This window comes from Lepisosteus platostomus, chromosome 11 (assembly GCF_059453375.1).
Source record: "Lepisosteus platostomus isolate fLepPlt1 chromosome 11, fLepPlt1.hap1, whole genome shotgun sequence".
In the NCBI taxonomy this organism is placed as follows: domain Eukaryota; kingdom Metazoa; phylum Chordata; class Actinopteri; order Semionotiformes; family Lepisosteidae; genus Lepisosteus; species Lepisosteus platostomus.
Window position 1 is genome coordinate 44,043,275 of NC_142621.1, and position 21,885 is coordinate 44,065,159.

A 21,885-nucleotide genomic window follows, 5' to 3' on the forward strand; every position below is an offset into this window, starting at 1 on the left:
GAACTTTCTAAATATTAAAATTAGTTTTTAATTATTGATTATATTTGGCAAGTTTATTTTAACAGTGGATTTCAGAAAGGCTGCCTCCATTGATATTTCTTAGAATGGATACAGTATATTTACAGTAGATATCCTTAATGACAAAAACTCTTCCTGTGGAGCAGGAAGCAATCTCTCTGTATTAACCAGACACAAAGGTAATCTTATCATACCATGTGATATTTGTATCAAGGTTACATCTGGGAAAAGGACTAAACCCTAGCTTTTTTTTGTGTATTTTAAAATTTATTTTTGCAGTTGTCTTTGATTTTTCTCAACAAGATACAAACCAAAAGAATGTCTTTCCCTTTCAGTTCGGGTTCTGAATTTGCCAGGTTCTGAAACCACAGACTAGGACATCAGTAAGTGAAATGTCTCCATTGTCCCTCGGCCAATCAGTCACGTTTTCACTCTCTGGCTTGCTCTCATTGGCTGACTGGCTTTGGAAGAGCAAGGGTTGTCAGGTGCCCTACTGTAAGTGCTCTGGTCTAACCTGCTTCATGCTACTGACACTGGCTCTTCCATTTGCTTCATGGACCCTCTCTGGAGAGGTGTGAGCAGGGTCTCCCACTGGCTTGCTTCTAAATAAAGGGGTACTGGCCCTTTGTCTTCATAACCACTGCTTACTTCTGGAGCCATGGTGACCTACTGTACATGAAACTAAAATCCTACAGATGCTACAGACGGCAGGATCCTGCACTGTTGAAAATTCACGTCAAACACTTCGCTTTCCCTTTCAGTTTGTTTAACCATGTCTTGTCACAATATGCACTTTTTAGGGTGTAATTTTTTTTTAAATGTGCTGTGTGACAGAAATGTATGAAAGCATAACACTTAAATAGTAGATGCTCAAGATTTAGATTTTGCATGCACACACAACATAAAATTTGTACTTTTTTAATAAATCTAAGGCTTACCCTGATCTTTTAGACGGTTTGTTAAATATTTTCAAAACTTAAAGTAATGTGGATGAATGAAAGATTTTATGACGAAGAACAACACAAAATATGGCTTAACAACAGTTCCGTTTTATTAATTTTATATGCTGTGATTCAGAAAGAATCATAAAGTAAACACACAACGTCCTGCTTTCTTACTGTTCCTTTAACAATGGTTTCCTTTCTCTTCTCTGGAATCAGTGCCTATTTGTTTCAATAACCTCACACGTCTTTCTGACATCCTGTCCAAACCCATCTGCTTTATTTCTCTGCATGTCCATTTGTGGGCTCTTCATTGGCTGCTGAGTTTCTCTTAAAGTGGGAGGCACTATGGTACCATAAATTCATAACGTAATCTGTTCTGGATCAAAAGGGTATGTCAGTGGACATTAAGCCCAGTAGACATCTGTAATCAACCATTCAGAAATTATCTGAGGTGAATCAAAGCCTAAAATGTTGCTGATTTGCCCTGCAATGATATAAACTGCACAATTATGTTGATATATTAGATTCTGTGTATAAACAGTCCAGTTGCAATGGTTTTATTAACATGCTGTCAAAACAGAATGCAATTTAGAACGAAATGGGATGTCACCGTTTGAACAAATCCTGCTGATCCAAACAGGATTGCTATTGTTCCCAAATTTGCTTCAAATGGGACAATTATGGTGCCATGCCACAAAGCTGTGTTGAAAGTCATTTTTTCCCTCCCCTCTCAGCAACCCTTTTTCAAACGTCAAGCTCAAGCCCATGGTTACCAACGACAGATCGGCTCCGGTTATCCACTAGAGTGTCCAGGAAGGCCTACGTACCCAGCATGCTCCCACTCCCGCTAAATTCACAGCGTCACGCCTACTTCCGCTCGCTCCCACTCCTGTCGGAGACACGGCCGGGACCACGGCACTCCGACTTCTCCTCTGGACACGATCCGGCTTGACTAAACTCTGAGTGGACTCCGGTCTGGGTGTGCCTGTTGTAATATTGGAATTGTCCGCCTCTGCTATCCATTTGACAATTTTTAAAACACAGTTGTGGGTTTTAACGTCTTGTATGCATTAGAAACGCTAAACGCTAAGATGATCACACTGAGCATCAGAAAGGATACCTCATGCTATTTATTGCTATTATTTACTGTGGTTTGATCCATTTGTTTGTGGATTCAATTACTTTGTGCGCATCTGAAAGGCCCCTATGCTCTATGAGTGCAAGGGTCAAGTGTAGGATTGCTGCCAAAGTGTTTTTTTTTTTTTTAGTCAAAACTGCACTTTATCCCCGCCCCCAACCCCATTCCTTCGATTTCTCCCCGATCTTCAGTCCCCACCCCTGATTCTTTCCCATTTTACCACCCCCAGCTTTTCCAAGGAACTGAGGCTCCACAGCCCAGATCTACAGTATGAGCGGGGCACTGACAGTCCATCTGCCCGAGAAGGAAGTGTTCATTTCTCTCTTACTGTGGTGAATCCTGCCCCGTCTCAGCAGTGTTTTACTGTACATTTGGCAGCCTGTTAGTCATGGTTCACTGCGTGCATGTCCTGCATATGTGGACATGATGGATGAGAAGGGATTTTGAGGAACTTACCATCTTTGGAATATAGTATCTCAAACTCCCAGTGCCACCTCCACACACAGACCTGGGAGAATCCTGTACATATGTATAGAATTATTTCCTACCAACTTTAAACGGCTCCATGCTTAAAACCATGTTTGCTTAAATGTGGTTCTTTGGTGTATTATTGCTTTTATAAGGTTAGTGTACAATATCCCTTGTAGAAAGACATCTTTCATAGTATTATGGCCTGTGGGTGGGTTTCCTACACAATACTAATACAAAGGGACTGATTCAAAAACGCCGGTACTACACCCCAGTGAACTCATCAAGGCCAAATTACATTAGAACATTAACCTTAATTACTGTTTTTAGAGGTGAAGTGTTTTGGATACAGAAAACGAATAAGCCATAACAACATAGTTTCAGAGTATTTTTTGTCATTTATCCTTTTGTGTAGAAGGTGCTAGAGTTTAAAAATGAGGGCCTGAGGGAAGCATGTCCAAAGGGAAGCTCTCTCTAAACCCGCGCACTTTAGAAACGGTTTCCTAAGCAATATCACCCATAGCATTAATGTGTAGGTGGGAATTACAGAGAGTTTGTGTAAAGTTTGCAGAAATTGATATACTTAGAATTAACAAAAGGATGTTTTACACATTTTTATAACTTCATCTTAAAAGATATAGACTAAGCTAAATACAGTAATTATCTTGTCAAATGTGTTTCCCAAAGCACACACCTATATTGTATATTTTAGGCAAAAAGGGTTTTGTATAGAATATTATTTTTGTTTTTCACTGTACTGTTTTTAATTTTCTCTCCGCAAAGGTATTAAGTAAACTGTTGCTTGTTTACTGCTGCTCAGATTCTGTTATTTTGGCAATAAGTCTTGTACTGTAAGTCCCGTTCCAATTGTGTTAGGATGTCTCTTCGGTAAGTACCAGAACCCTTCCTTAGTGCTGTACCTGCAGTGGATGTTCTGTAGCAAAATATGGCTCTGCTCATCGTGGAACTGCACACAGATTCAGAGCGCACAGTCTGACTGAAGGCTGAGGTGCGTTGGTGTACTGTGCAGTGTGCCTTTCTTCCTGCCTCAGGTGTGTATATCTGTGGAGGAGTCCCTGCTGTTCACATATTTATGAGCTTGTTTCTTTAAGGGACTTGCTCAGTGAATTGCCTTTTTTTCATCCTAACACCCTGGGCAGCTTAAGCTCCTCTTAATCAATTCTGCCTTAAGGTTTCTGATCCTGATGTCAGTTTATCTTCATAGTGGGCGGAAAACCTTTTCACTCAGCCCATATGAAATACCTTTTCTGTGCTAAAGGCAGCACAGTAACAGTAATGTACAGTACAAGTACTGTTACAACACTACAAGCTGTTCTGGTGCACCTGATCTGCTGCAGCACTGCAAATTACCATTTTTTTTCAGTAGAAGTGCTTGTCAGTGATGTGCTGGATTTCTCTGCAGTACTGCAATATTCAGCATTTTTTATTGTTTCACTTTTCCCTCCCACAGGAAAAAAGCAATATAGTTGAAGAGTAACCTTCTCCCCTCTATTGCAAAATAACTGAGCATCTTAATACAACAAAACACACACTGAACAACACAGCTGTGGAATTTTGTATTTCTTTCTTTGTCATGTCGCAAAGTGCTTTCTGTACCTTTTACCACTGTCTGCTGAGTCAGATTTAGTGTATATAAATAGGAATAGATTAAAGACGCTGTACCTACTGAAGATATTAAATAGGCATTTGACTATAGAACCTTTAATGGAGTTATGTACACATAGTGAAAAGTGGGCACCAAAGATAAAAAAAAATATGGGGAGTGGGAATTTACTGTTTAAGAAAATATTGTTATTCTTGTATCTTATTTGTGAAATATATATATATAGCAAAAGTCTATAACCGTAATTAAAACAGTTGTAATAATGGTAAAGCTGCTGTTTTCTCTTTGCGTAGTTGTTTCGAGATTTTCAAGTTACCATGATGTGCCCTGAACATCAGGCAGCAAGCAAACACTGTCCTGCCTGCCTGCTGATGCACCAACCATTAGGCATTACTGTGTGTTCAGACACCACCTGAAACCTGCTCTGTGCCTTCACTCTTAAAGTCTCCATTGTTTAATTATGCTGCCCATATTGAACAGAAGCAATTACTACGTTCTTCTTACTTTGCTTACTTGTATTATTAAGTACAGACCGAGCTTAAATGCAAAAACAGCAACCTGACTTGTACTTCTCATTTGCTTTCACTGTTCACATGCTCTGTAAAACAAGTTTTATACATTTCTTAGTGTTCTATGGATGTATTTGTTTGGTTTACTGGTCTTTTACATGTTATCAGTACCTGAATGCAAAATCCAATTTTTAAGGTATGTAAAATACAGTATGCATAACTTAAATAAAAATACTGTGCTCTGATTGTGTTTTCCCAGTTTAATAACTACATAAGTCTTGGGTCTGTAACAGAAGTAGTTACCACCATAGAACTGTGTAAATATTTAAGCATTACATTTTACTATTTAAAAGACATTTGTGAAGATGGATGCTTTTGAACAAGAGACACCCAAAAACATTCACCTGTATCTCACACCACTCTGTGGAACACTGTTCTAACTAAACAGCAAACATATTCCTATGCCTTGCTAATATTTTTAATTTTCCTTTGGAGCAAAGCTGCAGTTCAGATTTCAAAAGGCTCCTGTAAAGACAATTAACTACACTCTCACAGTAAATTACTACACCACAAATAATTATCCTTTGTCAGCTGCTAAAAACACTTCCAGACATTTTTAAATACTGTAGGTGTCTAACATGGCAAAATTGTAAAATGTATAGCTTTCTTTTCAACCTTGGTGTGATACATTAATTTATTTCACTCTCAAAGACTCTCAAAGTCTCAGACTTTTTTGCAATTTAAAATAGAGATCCTTAAACTTCCATTCCTTCAATATAACAAAATTGAAGAATGTAGTTGGAATGGAGTAACTTGTTTCAAAACGATATACTGTACATGTAAAAAAAAAACAAAGAAAGTTCTGTTGAAGATACTTTAAAAATGTCTTTCTTTTTTATTAGACAAATGATACCTGACAACATGCACTGTATGAGAGTAAGAACTGTATGAACAATAGCAGTGAACTGGTGTTGGACTAACCAGTGCTGAAGACAGCCAGTAACTTCTATAGGAGAACAAAATCATTTTCTTCTATTCTTTACGTTATTACGTACTGTATCTTTCAAGAAATGCCTTCTTCGGTTTTGTTCTTTTCTAAGAGCAAACAAAATCACCATGAATGTACTGTATCCGTTAGCTGGTTATTTAGCAGAATCATGCTAAAAGTTACACTTTATAAAAACACCAGGGTAACGGCTAAGTACCTGGCCTGGGGAAATCAAGCATTTGTGTGACATGCTGCTGTAGCTGTTGTAGCCAATACCATTGAAATAGATAAAGCCAACTTTTTCCTATTGTATTCTGTGGATATGAGTGGATTACTATGCATTGGTGTTGCAAGGAAAACAGTTTTTTTTATTTTTAGCAACAGCCTTTAAATACGTTAAAAAATAACAATAAAAATTAACAATGTGAGAATACAAAAGTAAAAGGTTGTATTTGATTTAAAAGTTTTAGCAGACTCAGGATCCCAGATTTAGCCAGACTGAAACCTGGACCTGTAAGAAGAGAAGGCCCACTTCCCCCTGAGAGCACAGTTTGAATTTTGGCACAAGCAGAAGAGCAGTGTCCTGTACTACAGGGAGGGGGCAGACAATTCCACTCCACAAAGGCCAAAATTCTGTAGTTTTTAGAGGTACCCCAGAATTAGCAAGCGATTAACACTTAACCGGGTGATTTGACAGCTTTTCCAAATATTTGTGCAAAGGGGAAATGAAAACAAGCAAGACTCCAAACCTAGAAGACTGGATATGTCTACACCTAGACTACAGGATATGGGCCTTATATTTAAATATTTTTTCTTTGACCTGACGCCCTAATGAAGTATATGTAATATATTAATTTTCATTTAAAAATGAAAAGGCTAAAGCAGCCTGTTTATGATATTACGCTTCTGCAAGCTACCTGTAACAGCTGGTGCTGAACATTGTTAAAATTTGAATGTAGTTTCCTTGCATCATGGCTCTGCATCGTGGCTTGTACTGTACATTGTCGTGTTTTGAATTTGTGTGCTCAAGTCCTGTGGTGGTCTCTCAGAGTGTCCATATTTCAAACCCATCTCTTGTTCACACTGTATTAGCTCAGATTCCTAAACATTCACTTGGTGTTCACAGTAAACACATATTGATAGGCAATGGTTTATGTGCAAGAGCACACAAACACTCCAGAAATGTCATCTGACAGATACAGATTAAAGTACCATTAAAACAAAATGAAGTTTCATGCACTGCTACATCTTCCATTAGTTTCCTTTGGTGTGTGAACCAGTTTAACCTCTGAGAGCACTGTGCTGAACTAAATAATAAAATAAACAGGCTTTCAGTTTGAGTTTGCTTATTTCGTGACCAGTTCAGAGGCCTGTGGCTCTGCTACACAACTGAGCTCAGGGAATTAAGTGATTTAATGTGTTCAGCATGGCTTTATAGAACAAAGAACTCAAAGACATAGCAGCTTCACACTGTCAAGAGCTTAAATTGCCCATCACTGATGAATCCCTTAACTATCAGCTTGGCGTCTGAGAGAGGCATGTGGGAGTGAGGGTCAAAACTAAGGCCGTAAAATTCCAAATTTTGGTAAGAACAGACATCCGACATGTTGGAAGGTGAAAGAGACTTATGGTCATGTCCAATGGGCATCATGACCTATTTTGCAAACCTACTACTAGTTAATCCTCAGCTTCTGTATTGCTAAATTGGAAGAGAGCCTTTTCTGGGTTTGAGCAGGGGACCATTCTCGGACAGACAAGATGCAAAACAAATTCCATTCCAATAGCAGAGCACATTCCACAATGAAGAAGTCTTTTTCTTTTAATCAGTGCCCAAACCGCATATTCATCAAGTTGATAAAGTCATACATACATACGGCAGATTTTGCAGTAAAGAGCAATTGAATAAATTCTGCATTTAAAAAAGGACTTTTAAGGGGGTAGGAAATCCACTTGTATTTTAACCATATTTCCACTTGTAACGATGAAACGTGAAGCCGTTGTTCACTAAAACCTATGTTGATGTCTCATAAGCTGTTTCACTTATTTCCTATGTATTATTATGACATCTCTGTTCTACATACAATACTGACATTAAACCAGCATGTTATTATTACAAACAGGGGGCTTAACATTGAAACCAAGGTTGTCTGACTTCTCATTTAACACTGTTATACAATAAAAATCTCATAAGCTACAAAGTAAAGTAAAACCAGAGTGCCATTTAAAATTCTTACATCTCTTTGGCAACAAATAACTTATAATAATTTGATATTATATCTTCATTAAACTTCATAGTTTTTAGATTTTTCAATTCCTTTTCTTAATACAAAAATAGTACGGACTGCAATTGAACTTTTTCTATCCTAAACTATTACAGAATATTAAATCCATAAAAGGCAAACAGAAACACACATTATGCTGTTTTTTTGGAATAAATACTATATCTGCAAACTGCATTCTTACCACATGAAGGCCTAAGGAGAGCAGTGGCAACCATGTGGGATTCGCAGACTGTAACCCTTCAGACAAGGAAATAAAAGCAAACTTGAACCTTCTGTATGGAGATCGATAGCATCAATCTACAGCAATCAAAGGCGTCGAAGTTACCTTTGTCAGGGGTTCGAGAGGAAGGTTTTGATATTAGCTTGGAGAAACTTGTGCATCATCATGGGCCTTGAACAAAAACAGTTGTACTGTTATGCAGTCAAAAAATAAACAACATTATACTAACTAAATATTAAAACAGAGGTCTTGAAATACTGAATCATTCATAACACATACTCTAAAACATGTATATATGTGCATATACAGTAGGTGTTAAAGGATATGTTTGGATAGTCCATGTCTAAAAAATTCATTCTCGTTTGTTTTCCCCCATGAATTCGACATTTGAGGCTTGAGGAAACTTTTTTTTTATTACTAATTTGCCATACAGCTACAATATGACAAATTGCTATTCAGGAACCTGGGAAGGGTTCACCATTTACCTCATATGGTTTCCATTTTGCAACTCAGTGGATTTGAGAGGCCCTTAAGACCGCACTCTGTGATGATGATGAATTTTCATCCTACCTACCCTAATGGTGGGCTGTTTTGGAAAGCTGAATTATTTCTCTCAATTTTTCATCAGCCAAACAGTGATGCAATTCCCAGAATGATTATAAAGAACAAGCAATACACCCAATATCTGGGAATGGACGTAACGGGAAAAGACAAAAAAGAGATGTAAACAACTGAATCCCACACTGTCCTTACCCTGTGAAGGAATGCTGCAGGATTACAAAACACTGAATATGCTTTTACAAAAAGGAATCCTAAATTTGAACACAGGAGTAACAAGAAATAACAATGCTGCAAACAAAAAGATTCTTCTGGGTGTCTCTTTCAGACAGAGAAAGGCAATTTGAAAAGGCTTCTGTACCAAATGCGTTTTCATCTTGACTTTTCCCCTCAAAAGTGTGCAAAGTAATAAGACATTTGGCAAAATATTATTACTTCCAGTAGCACAGTTTTTTTCCCACTTGGATCTAGCTGTCAGCATAGAAAGAATTCCCTTTTTTTGTACTAAAGATCTCCAAGTCTATATGCAACAAACAACACAAAACAAAAACTACATCTGGTTTCCTTCCAACAAGGCCTCTCTGCATTGGGTCCCTGGGCATCCTGGAGGCAGATTATTAATTACGAAGATGCTTCTACAACATGAGCATCTTCCCAGTCTTCAGGGCGTATATGTCCTGTGTCTTATTATCCCACTCCCTTTTCTCAGCTCCTTTTCCTTTTGCTATCTTTGAGACAAGATTACGTCTTCTACGAAGTCCCGGAGTTCAAGTGAAGGGGTCTGTGGTGTTTAACTCCAGAAGTGCCAGGCGTAAACACTGGCTTTAACAGTCTTGTGCAGGGCTGCAGTGCTGTTCCCAGCAGCTGATGAGGTGATTGGGAACAGAGATGAAAGGTAAACGCAGTGAAACTATTCTTGTTCCGTTTGTCTGCACTTTGAAAAAATGGCAGTTCCGTTAAAAATGAGCTGTAATGTTCTGTGAAATGTAAGTTATAATCTGCATATGTTAAATATATATATATAATCATAATATATATTATCTAATTATATATAGACTTCTCTTTTTTGCTTTCAGATCAGTCTTCATTGCACGAAAGTTGCCTGTACACCCCTTCTTTGACAGCACAGTGGGGAGGGGGAGGGGGGACACTAACATTAAGAGGCACTGTCCAGGCTTGGTACCTAGGTCAAACCCTCCCTTTCCCCTGCAGGGGTGAGGCCAGTCTGTTCAGGAAGGGACTGGGAAGCTAGCTCACTCCCTGGATTGATGACTTAGTCTCTCTCCCCATCTTCACTGCTTCCTGAAGAAGAAAAGAAAGTAAGCAAATGTTTAGGCTGCCTTTAGATGTTGTTTGGTCACTACTAATATTCTAGAATAAATTAATATAATTACGAATTATGTTCTTATTTGCATTGAGATACTTAAGTCAGGATCTGCTTGAAGAAATCTGTTTAGTAGAAATCACTTAAACCGCAAACAGGGTACTACTTTATTGTGTAGTAATAACTATGTATTTACCAAATATCACTGTCGTAAATTAGTGTTATACTAATGGCGTTATTTCACTATTGTAATTATAGAAGTATAAAATAATTACATGGTAGTTGCAGCATATAATTTAATGCTAACTCAGTGTTAAGTGTACAAATACATAAAATCTTTCTGTATCAAACGGTTTCACTGTAACTACAGTTACAACAATATAACTCAACCATATGGTTCTTTGAATAACTTAATATCCAAAAAGCTAAAATCATCATTAAGATGAAAATTGCAACAGACCATAAATAAAACCTGTCCACGAACCAAAAACTGTTGAAAATGAATGGGTAGTCCGTTTCCTGAATTCACTGCGGCGGCTCCCTGTCTGAAGAGGAGTCAGAACTGCAGTGCCTGTACAGTATGTGTGTGACCAGAATTACAAAGCAGGGTTGAGCCAGGCCTACCTCCTGCAGAGTCTATGTCGGAGTCGGACACGTGTGTGATGGAGAAACGGGACACGCTGGAGGGGGAGACAGTGAATCGGGAATACTGCACAGCAGATCCGGTCAGCTTCGGCTCCGGAACCCGTGTGGGCAAGCTGGAGGTCACGGGGGGCTCCTTGGAGGGCGCTAAAGATGTGCTCACGGGCATCAATGGGAAATCATCATCCCACTCAAACCCCCCACCTGGAGAGACAGGGCGAGAGGCTCGGTCCCAGTAACTCTACCCTTCGAAGTTATAGGGCAAAATATAATATAAATAAAAATTATATATAATATAATAATTTAAAGGATACTCCAGTGTTTACTACAATATTAAATTGTACATTAACTAGAAGTTTGCGAATTGAAAATTCCTCCTAAAGATCTTTATTCGGTTATTTTTCATATAACAAATTTTCGACTGAATATGATGGCACAGGTGTATAGAATAGTAATCTTTTTATTTCCACGTCACTGGTGTAACAAAACATTAATTTAAGTGGTATTTATGAATTTACACAATGGGATAAACCATACTGGCCTCCCTCTATGACAGGTTATAATCGGGGAAATGGACCCTGCTCTGACCATTAAATTACTTTTCAGATGTATATAAAGTTCTCTTTGTCTGCAGGTTTACATTACACTGCAGTCACTTGGTCTTACTTTCTTCCGAGACATTCCCATCAGAAGAGTCATCCGAGACCCTTTCTTGGGAGTGCGTCTCTCCAGTGTCCGAGTTTTGCCCCCGGGACTCTTCTCCCGGTGGGAAACTGTGTTCTCCCAGCTCCCGCGTGGGGCTCTCCTGAAAGACACAGACATGGTCTGAGAGAGGGAACACAGTCTAATGATAGACCCTAACTCTGATAACACTGTCTACACTGCAACTGCACAGAGATCGCTATGCTACACTGGTAGAAAATGGCCATCTCCTTCCTAAGAGGAGCTGAAGCCTGATTTCCACTACATGGGCAGTTTGCCCTCCCTCATTGGAAAGTAGGGACATGTTTTTCTAAATGGGAGAAAATTGAAAACTGCTGTATGTCCATTGGCTTACCATACACCTATGAAACCTCATTGTGAACCTAACAAAGATACAATTTTTTTCACAATAACTAGGTACAATTAAAAATTAAGATTACAATCCTTATTTGTTTTGCTTGCCCAAAACATTTTTTTTTTACCGGGTGTTTAATGTGGTTTGTGACTGTCTATATACATGGTACAGAATATACAAACAGTGACATCTGAATGTACAGTATGCATATAAACCGCGTGTAAACAGGATTAACATGGACAGACCTGGTCAAAAAGGTAGACAGTGACATCATCAAAGAAGGACACGGCTTTCTTTTTGCGGTCCATCTCCTCACAAAAGGACTGGGAGAGAAGGCTGGGCATCTTCAAGAGGCTACGCAGGTTTCGTGCCTCACTGCTGTTGCTGACTACAATGGGTACAGAAGGGAACTCCTCCTCACTTTCCTCACTCTGCTCCTGGATGTTGTAGCAGCGCAGCTCCTCATCTGACTCCTCGCTGTCTTCTGAATCCCCATCTTCCTCGTCCGCCTCCTCTCCATCCGCTGGGGACACTCTGCTTTCAATTGCCTGGAGATCTTGAGGAGGAGAGGAAAGGGCAGGGTTTTCCAAAGCCTTGGAAGCTTCAGGCATCTCCTGAACCTCATTTTCTTGGGTTTCATGATCATCATGGAGGAGTTCCTCTGGCGTTTTTTCCTTTTCTGGGGGACATGATGGAGAAGACTCTACCACAGGAATGGTCTCCTCTACTTCCTTCATCTCATTCCCATCTCCCTCTACCCTCGATGTTTCATGGGATAGAGATTCTGCCGGGGAATCTTCTATACTGACAATCCCTTTTCCTGGGTCAGATGAAGCAGGAGGCTCCTGCTGGGTTGGTCCTTCCGAAACCGAAGAGGAAGAGCACTCAGATGATTGCTCCTCTCCAGAGTGATCCGATTCCAATCCCAGCCCTTCATCCTGAGAGCCCTCTTTTGTTAAACAGGCCCCCAACTCAGGAGGTGAGGGAGCAAGTGAAGAAAGAACAGGACCTGATTCTTCTTGGTCTGAGACCTCACCTCTTGGTGAAATTTCATCCTTGTTGATCTCAACAGGTCTGTCTATCTTCTGCTCACCTACCTCACAACCTATATGGTTTTCTGGGAGGAGCTCTTTCCCTACAGGATGCTTATCTAAATCTTGCTGTTGCTCTTCATCATTAACCAGAGGGCTAAGCTCTTCTCTTTCTGTGGAACTTGCAAGATCCTCCTTTTTGGCCTCCTGGCCAGTAAAGTCATCCCCCTCATCCCGGGGAAACTTTTCAATCTCTGCATCGTAGTCTGAGAAATAAGCCGAGTCCCTGTATGGGTTTTTCTTATTCAGCCCAGTCAGTTCCAGTTCTGTGCCATGAGAAGTGGACAGGGTATTTGCTTCCTCATCAACTCCTGTCTGAGTTACAATCTCTATCACTGCCTCCACCTCCCTTGGTCCTGGGCTCCCTGTTAAAGTTGGCTTTGCCAGGGGCTGTCCAAAACCATCAGGGTCTCGTGGTTCATGGGGTTCCTTCAAGACAAATTCAGGAGACTCATTGTTTTCGGTGTCATAGCCACTGTCAACAGCTTTAGGCTGGCTGGAGGGACGGAAGGTAGCAGGGCTGAAGGCATCGCAGGAGCTGGTGGTTGAGGGAAGGTCTAGGGAGTCTATAGAGTCTGGAGTCCCTACTTGCTTTTGGAGGGACTTGAAAGTAGGGGCACTGTCTTCTATATTTGCATAATCCATGGGAAAATCTGAGAAAATACCTGAAGTGACATCTGTGATATCATCATCACTACAGTCATCAATCTCTACTAAGCTGATGCTGGAGTATCCTTTCTCAACTCCACTGTCCACTGTGTGACTGTTCTCGGACACTGATTCTGACTGGGCATTGGCAGTATCCCCAGGAAGTGTTGGATTTTCATATTGGAAAGGGGTATTGCAGGCGGCTGAAGTGTTTTTAATGTCTGTATTTCCTCCCTCTTTCTGGCTCTCCTTTTCAGAGAGCTTTCTACCATTTTTGAGGGCAAGGTCAATAGGGTGCTCAGTTTGGTCTGACAGGGAATTCTTTTTCCCCAGGTCTTGGTTCAGCTGTGTTTCTGACAATTCTGTTTTTGTAACAGCACCTCCTTCAGGCAAGGAGTGTGTAGTTTCAGTCTTTTCCTTTCCATTTAACTCAATTTTTTTTTCTTTAATATTGTTATTTAGGGCATAACTCCTCCTGATAACTGAACCTGATAGTGGATCTACAAACTCATCTTTTTCTATAGAATTGTGTCTTCTATGGGGTGATATCCTATTCCCACTCTCATGACACAGATAAACATATGTATTGCACTCATTTGAGGGGTAAAGTTTGTGTTGGTTATTTAGAGAAATGCAGTCACTTTCTTTATCCATGGTCTCTAAGTAGGTAAAAGGTTTGGGTCCAGAGAATGCCAGATTTTCTTTAGATTCAATTTCTCTCCATGAGTCTTCCAAATCCTCAGATGGCACTGTGAAATGGAAATCTACATAGGCATCATGGGTATTTACCCCTGGTCTTCTGACAAAGTTCAGGCTGTTGTTGTTGGCAGAGATGTTGGATGTCCAGTTATTAGACTGTCTCTCTATAAACAAATCCTCTTCATCCAAATCACTGTCCTGGTGCTGCACAAAAAGCTGGGAATCTTCCCTCTCCATATCAATGCTGAATCCAGTGTTGGACCCAGGCATGGTCTTCCGGAGTGAACCCATCATATCATAGTAGCACTCGCCAGCTGCAGATTTGCTATGGATAGTCTCATGGCTTCCCTCCAGATAGGGGTCACAGTAGACCGGCTGGGGACTGCTCAGAGATGGAGAGATGCCCAGGGGGTTCTCCAGCTCACCCAGTGCCTGACGCAGACTCCGGGACCCCCAGCTCTCTTGATGCATTTCAGAGGGGTCTTCTGCAAGGTACTGGTCTGCCCCGTCAGAAGGCGAATTCTCATAGTAATAGCTCTGCTCTCGATCTCTGACTTTGTAGGAGAAGTACTGTCCATGGCCAGTCACCCAGGGTTCCACAGCATTGGCACTGGTCACCTGTCCTAGTAGAGGCTCCATAGTGAGAGATATGACCGGACTGGTATCTGAATCGTAGGCACTGGCTTTATGAGCATCTCCTGGCCAATAGGAGTTGGTCTCAGCTTCAGAAGAGCAGTTAAGACAGTTTCTTGAGTTACTGCTGCCTTCCACAAAGTTGCCATCAAACTCTGGGCTGTAGGAACACATGGTGTACTCCAGGTCAATATTGCACTCAGAAGGCTCTTCGATACGGATGTAATATTCACTGTTCAGGGATGGACTGTGAGCACTCAGCACCGGCACTACGCCAGGGGTGTGGAGCTGTTTGGAATCATAGTAAGAAGGAGAAACACCCAGAGTAAGCCCGCCACCACCACAGCTGTTAATTCCACTGCCAGGAGGGTAGTAGATGTCTTGGTATTGGGGGTTGCCATGACCTAGGGGACCGCTGGTGGACGATGAAAGAAAGTGTTGCTCTGGTAGAGCCTGTTCCCACTTGTACTCAAAATTGAGGCCCCGGCTCGTCTCGGTGACTGTAAGAATGTCATCCCCGGGTTCAGAGTGAAAGCCGTCTCCTGCCGAGAAGTGCTCCAGCAGGGGGAATGAGGAGGAGGACGAAGATGGCATCTCTGCCACCGAGGCACTGGCACTGTGTGAGCCACTGTTGCCTCCACTAGGCCGCAAGGAGTTCCAGCGCTTCTCAAAGTCCTCTTCTGCCTCACTGGCACCCTTGGCACACAGATAGCTCAAGAGCAGGTGGACTTCTTCTGCAGTGGGCCTTTGGTCAGGCTGCAGCCAACAAAACTGCATCACTTCATACCTGATAAGGGTAGAGAAGAGGGAAGAGAGTCTAAATGAAAAGAATAGCGATATAATACATTCAAGCAGAAGGGTAATGACATTTTAATGAAATTGAGACGAGAAATCTGAAGTAACAGATAAAACAGGGGGCCCAATTATTAGGATTTATTCTTCATCTCCTTGTTCAGGTGTTTTTCATCTGTAATAATATTTGTTAACAGATTTGACATGTTATTAGCTACCCCATAAGAGAAATACATAGAAAGTGAAAAAGTGACACAAAAAGATGTAATTTGAGAATGGACTCTAGCACTAGTTTTCTACAGTATAGTTTAGACGAAAAGGAAACACTGAGACAGGAAGTGGGATGCAGGGGGCACTGTAAGTTAATAATAATAATTAATAATTGCTTACACTTAATATCGCGCTTTTCTGGACACTCCACTCAAAGTGCTTTACAAGTAATGGGGATCCCCTCCGCCACCACCAATGTACAGCCCCACCTGGATGATATGACGGCAGCGATAGTGCGCCAGAATGCTCATCACACATCAGCTCTCAGTGGGGAGGAGAACAAAGTCATGAAGCCAATTCATCGATGGGGATTATTAGTAGGCTATGATTGGTAAAGGCCAGGGGGAAATTTGGCCAGGATGCCAGGGTTACACCCCTACTCTTTTCAAGAAATGTTCTGGGATTTTTAATGAGCACAGAGAGCTAGATTCTTGGTTTTATCTCTCATCCGAAGGACAGTGCCTTTTTACAGTATAGTGTCCCCATCACTATACTGGGGCATTAGGACCCACATAGACCACAGGGTGAGCGCCTCCTGCTGGCCCCCCTAACACCTCTTCCAGCAGCAACCTTTTCCAGAAGTTGAATGTAAAACTCCTGTGACTCACCAGCGATCTGAGAGGGGCACTTTAAGCAGAGGCTTAGGCAACTTCAGCTGTTGTTCTTTGATGGCGTAGGTAAGCACCTGTCTGTCAGAGTAGTGGTGATAGGGCTGATTCCCTAATTCAAAGAGTTCCCAAATTGTTACTCCCAGGGACCTAAAATAAAAATAAAATAAAAAAACAGTTACACAGCCAATCCTAACTAGTTGCAATTAACATAGTATAACATTTGTTATATGTGGTTTTCAAATGAAGGTTCGGGTAGTGTTATGCAAATCCCTGAGGAACTGCATTACAGATCATGCAGTTAGTTACCTATATAGGCTCATTATATAGGGGGATCAAGCAGTCCAGGCTGTGCTCTATGATCCATTGGTCATTTGTTCGAGCCTTGGTCCCATCACAGCTCAACTGTGACTAGGATCCCCCAAGAGGTGGCACACAACTGGCTCAGCTGCATCTGGGAAACACCTGGGATTAAAAGAGCTAGAGCTTTCTGGGTTCCTGTAGGCTTGAGGTGATGACATTGAGGAAGATGCCTAACCTGTAATCAGGTCTAAACTTCCCTTACATGGTTTGTAATGGGTCGTAAGACCAAAAGCTCAAAGGGTCAGAGGAATCTGTTTGCAATTCCTCATTCTCCACTTCCAAAAGCATCAACATTGTGAACTGGGACATACAGCCACAACTGGGAATTTGACTTTGGATGGATATATAAAAAATTGTCAATTGTAAATTATTATGTAAAGAAAAACAATTGTAGGATACCTACAATCTGGCTTAGAGTGCTGAACTCTGTATTGACATTACAGAAATTCTAATCAAATTTCAAGTTCAAAGTTATTTTGCTTCTTTCTCTCAGTGGATAGGATATATTCTGATCACTAAGTTTGGAATGTCTGTCTGGAATGTGGGCTGTTAAGAATATTGTAGACAAATTTCTACAATTGCAGAGAACTGTAAGGAAACAACAAATATTTGTTGTCACTGTACTCCATAATGTCACGCCTTCCTTACCATATGTTGCTGGGCTTTGTCTGGTCAACCACCAGCAGGTTGCCATGAACCTCATCAATAAGCTCTGGAGCGATCCAGCGCAGAGGCACCCATATCTGATCTGATGTCACAAAGTAATCATCCTGAATGGAGCAAACGAGAAGAACCTGAGCAAGTCTTTTCTGATCCTGCAGCTCCTCAGAGGTAGCTAATCCCAGCCACCAATCCTACAGATCAAACTACACCATCCGCTTCCCAGAATTCACAAAGAAATAAAGAGAAATGTTCCATCAGCCACCTCACATGATAACCCGTGTCCTGAAAGACTCTAGACTCACTTTGTACTTGTTGTGCGAAAGACCGTAGTCTCCTATCTTCACCGTCACCTCTGCAGTGAGCAAACAGTTTCTCAATGCCAGGTCACTGGGAGAGACAGAGGACAGGACAATCAGTTCAAACCTAAAGGAGGATGCACAGCCCTGATAGCCCAAGCATAGACTTCAAGACTCAAGACCTTCAAGGTTTAGTCTGTTCCAGTTAGTTTTGCAGTTAGTTTGAGGTATTAACATATTGAAATATTGAAACATATTGATTCAACACAGATGAGGAGTTTAATTAATGCAGATGTGCACTTTGACATGCATGAACACCAGAAAACATTGATCTCCTCAGCTCTGAACTCCTTAAATCAAATATTTATATATATATTAACCAAGATACCCACACTTTCAGTCAGGTACTTAAAATAACAATTTTTTTATGCCATCACAACCAAATCCAAGCAAGATGATCTAAGAATTGTGGCTTTAGGAAAACAATACATCATCCTTCAAACAAAAATAACTAAAAACATATTGTAGATACAAGAAAACAACAAAGTTTACGATTTTAGCCAATAAAAAAAAAAAAATTAAAACAAATGATCTTTTTGTGCAGAACCTGCTGCAACAGGACTACCGTTTCTTGTGCAGATCAGGGAAGGTTCCCCGGCAGGAGGAGGCCAGAGGATGGTGCCTGGAGCTCAAGGATTCCCCCCTGCAACAAAATCACTGATGCTGGAGTCTGTGAGAAACACTCGGGCAGCACCAGGATATTGTTACAGGGAGAAACCAGGGATGTCTGGAGGCATTAGTCTATAAAATGACTCCTATAATGGGGAATACAGTACAACAGTGCTCCAACGTGGTCTAGAATCATCCAGCCAAGCTTAACTGTTATAAAGATAGGTTTAAGGTTTTAAAGCACATAGTATAATGTATATACATGCCAAAAACGATTGTAAGCATTTATTTTCCAAATATCAAAACAGTCCCCAATACAGTTCAGTGTTGATATGCACATAAGATGAGAAGTTACCAAAAGACAGTAAGGTTATGACCCTCTACTTCCTCATTTCCTCCTAAGCAAAGTGAATATGCCTCGTGTATTTTGCTATCCCCTTTTTCCAAATGCTCCAGCTACACATGTTAAAAAACTTGAAAATTTTGCTACAAACGCAAGCTAGGCTCTATGTTCCAGATGCTGGGAGCTTGTGCCACTCATTGTTGAGCCTCCTGTGCCTTGCTGCTCAGCATGTAGTGAGTTGAAATGAAGAACACCTTAAATTGAGAAGCCTGTATTCTCCCAAAAGTCAAAACTAAAGAACTGAGAGGGTATATATTCATGGATTTTAAGCAGAGACAGCTTGGCCTACCTGTGGACATAGTTGTGTTTGTGCAGGTGCAGAAGGCCAGAGGCAATCTCACATGCCATTCGCTGTAGGGTCAGAGGGTCAGGGGTCATGGAGTCTGCAGCCCGACAGCTCCGCAGGTAGCCTTTCAGATCTCCCTGTTTGTGGTGACAAAGAGAAAGCGATGAATTCTCAAGGCCACAGTGCTGATCATGGTCTCGCCAACCAGGACTACTTCTAAAACTGTCCCAGATATTGCAGTGACTTACAAAACCCTTAGCTCTAAACCTTCCTAACTTAGTTTAATAATAGTGTACTTTGTACTTTTAAAAAACAGGTATTTCATTTGCTTCTTACATTTTAAGATTCAAGACAGGAAACAGCTCAGACTTCGGTACTGCATGAAGGCAGAATGTTCCTGATAGAACTGCACTGTTATTCCTGCAGTACTCACCAGGGGGCAGAACTCCATCACCAGCAAATATGGTGTGACTTCAGTGCACTGTGCAAGGCACTGCAGGAGGGCAGGATGCTGGAGAGCCCTGGGTGGGAATAGAGGCGAGTTAAAACACTTTTTAACTCTCCAGCACTGACAGGATGGTCATCTGTCAAAAGCTTTATGGCCTCATTCATTATGCAGGGCTCGTTTCTTTGATGCTGCTATAATGAATTGTGAAGTGCTAGTCTCTTACTGTAGGTCACAACTCTGTTAAGCAGAGTCTCATATCCTTGGGTGTTGGCTGAACTGAGGCCTACGTTAAGGGATAAAATGAACTTGCCAAGGCAGGAAAAAAAAAGCGATTTGCTTGTAAGCATACCCTCCTATCATTTTGTTGAAAATCTTTGAGGCCAAGTAATTTAAAGGTAATTTGTTGAAATGATAAGATGATTATATTGTTGTAATGCTACACAATGCAAACCAATTTACTTTATAGTGTACCTCAAAAAGCACTTGTGACTACACAGTGTTTCCTTGTATGTACTGTATAATGCATAGTACTCAAATTGGGCTTGTTCCTTTTCAACGTTTATATCTAACAAGCACACAAATTACCATATCAAAACACTTACCCCCTTCCTTTCACATTAGAGCTGAGTGATTCCTGTTAATTGTGCTCTTAGTGTGGCCAGTGTCAGGAGAGCTCGTCCATTTACAGCTTTTTAACGATAATTTTTTTCGCTGAAAATTCTGTAGTTAATTTGCAGGTGTCTTAATTCAATGAGCTGTTAGCTTTCACCAGTTTTTAAGAGATTATAAATTGTTCAGCACTCTGGTGGACTGGAACAGACCAGTCTAAAGAAAAATTAACAATTTTTTTTTTCTGTTTGTGGTTTATTTAGGTTTTCTGTTGTGGTATATTGTGTGCATCAAAAAATAGAAAACATCACATACTGTAAGTGTTTGCATGTCATCTTGAATGAAGGCTTAGACCAAATTCATACATATTATTATTAAGAAGAAGAAGAATAAAAACATATCACTCATGCAAATGCGTTGTTAAACCAAGAGAAAGGACGTCAGCACTAACCGATAAGGCTGAGCCTCTTCCAGAAACTGCATCTGGTCCTGCACACTTGCACTGGCCTTCAGTTCCTTCACCACCACCTGTGTGGTGCTGAGCCCTGAATTCACCTCCCCCAGTAACACCTGGCCCACAGAGACAGGGGAGAGCAGTGGCCAGGCAAGCACACACAGCACGAGCACAGGACAAGCAGACAGAGACGAACAAGAGAGAAGATAACAGCCTGGAGTTAAAAGCGGAAATGGTAGAAGAAAACAGACAGAGACAGACACTCATTATGGGCACTTACACTGTTGGAAGCCCTACTAGATATAATAACACAGGCTGATCAAAAATCATCTTTGAGCAGCAGGAAATTTCTTACCTTAAGTTTGGAACTAGTGTACTTTCTGGGATTTTCTGAGACCTGGGTCCATGCAGATCTCAGTTTTCTATGGTGCACTGAGGCCATAACATTTTAACACTCCTCCCATCTCCCATCCCCCCTGCGAAACATCACTATACAAACCTTCTAACAACCTTGGTGTGACTCCTTCTCTATGGAATGAGCTCATAGGTATGCTCTTGCCATCACAGGCTTTTTCCATGATATTTCAGATGGAGTGAGCATTTAAGAAGAGCCAGATAACCACAGTATGCATAGTAAATGTTTGCATAAAGGTACAATCATCTAAATTATTGACTTTGAGACTCCACTCTGCATTTAAATTAGGCAATTAGAAACCGTGAAACTATCATCATGGTGTAAGCAATGCTGGCGAACTGTGACTCCACATGCAGCACATTGCAATCAAGTTCTGTAAAGGTCATGCATGTACAGTATATATACCTGTTATATAAAAAACACAATTCTGCCCTGAATTCTAGCTTTGCAGTTCTGGGCGAGGAACAGCACTGAGATCTCCAGCCGCAAAAGAAGCCTACCTTTCCAAACCAGCCATGTCCGATCTCCTTCAGGTAGAGCAGACTATGTCGGCCCAGGTCTGTGGACTTGAGGAGCTGGACTGGAGAAGAGCACATGGGGAAAGTGAGAGTGTCAGAGATGGATTAGGAATTACAGAGCAGCCGGCAGAGCCCATAAGGCATGGCCACTGACACGGGGAAGCTCTCAACACCTTGGACCAGAATGAATTTGTCAAAGGTGTCAACAAGAATCAATTCAAGTTTAAAATGCTTACTGGGGTCTTTGC

The 21,885-nt window shown here is 41.0% G+C and overlaps 2 protein-coding genes across 5 annotated transcripts in view; one reads left to right on the forward strand and one right to left on the reverse strand.

The window, feature by feature from the left end:
• Positions 1 to 4,946, forward strand: part of baiap2b (BAR/IMD domain containing adaptor protein 2b) — a 69,952-nt gene extending 65,006 nt beyond the window's left edge. Inside the window, exons 14-15 of the mRNA XM_088599900.1 lie at positions 354 to 401; positions 1,697 to 4,946. Of these exons, the coding sequence (XP_088456026.1) occupies positions 354 to 381 (28 nt within the window). The 3' untranslated portion in view covers positions 382 to 401; positions 1,697 to 4,946. The remainder of the gene's footprint in view (positions 1 to 353; positions 402 to 1,696) is intronic.
• lmtkb (lemur tail kinase 1 b) overlaps positions 4,947 to 21,885 on the reverse strand; it is a 50,011-nt gene continuing 33,072 nt past the window's right edge. For 3 of the 4 annotated variants that reach the window (XM_088599894.1, XM_088599893.1, XM_088599896.1), the window contains exons 4-14: positions 21,620 to 21,699; positions 20,702 to 20,820; positions 19,627 to 19,714; positions 19,197 to 19,330; positions 17,842 to 17,926; positions 17,525 to 17,646; positions 16,514 to 16,663; positions 12,018 to 15,630; positions 11,382 to 11,520; positions 10,698 to 10,919; positions 4,947 to 10,051 (exon numbers count right to left, since the gene is read on the reverse strand). In XM_088599894.1, the coding sequence (XP_088456020.1) occupies positions 10,023 to 10,051; positions 10,698 to 10,919; positions 11,382 to 11,520; positions 12,018 to 15,630; positions 16,514 to 16,663; positions 17,525 to 17,646; positions 17,842 to 17,926; positions 19,197 to 19,330; positions 19,627 to 19,714; positions 20,702 to 20,820; positions 21,620 to 21,699 (4,781 nt within the window). In that variant the 3' untranslated portion in view covers positions 4,947 to 10,022. Of the gene's footprint in view, positions 10,052 to 10,697; positions 10,920 to 11,381; positions 11,521 to 12,017; positions 15,631 to 16,513; positions 16,664 to 17,524; positions 17,647 to 17,841; positions 17,927 to 19,196; positions 19,331 to 19,626; positions 19,715 to 20,701; positions 20,919 to 21,619; positions 21,700 to 21,885 lie in introns of all 4 variants that reach the window. The other variant, XM_088599897.1, reaches the window with a different exon arrangement.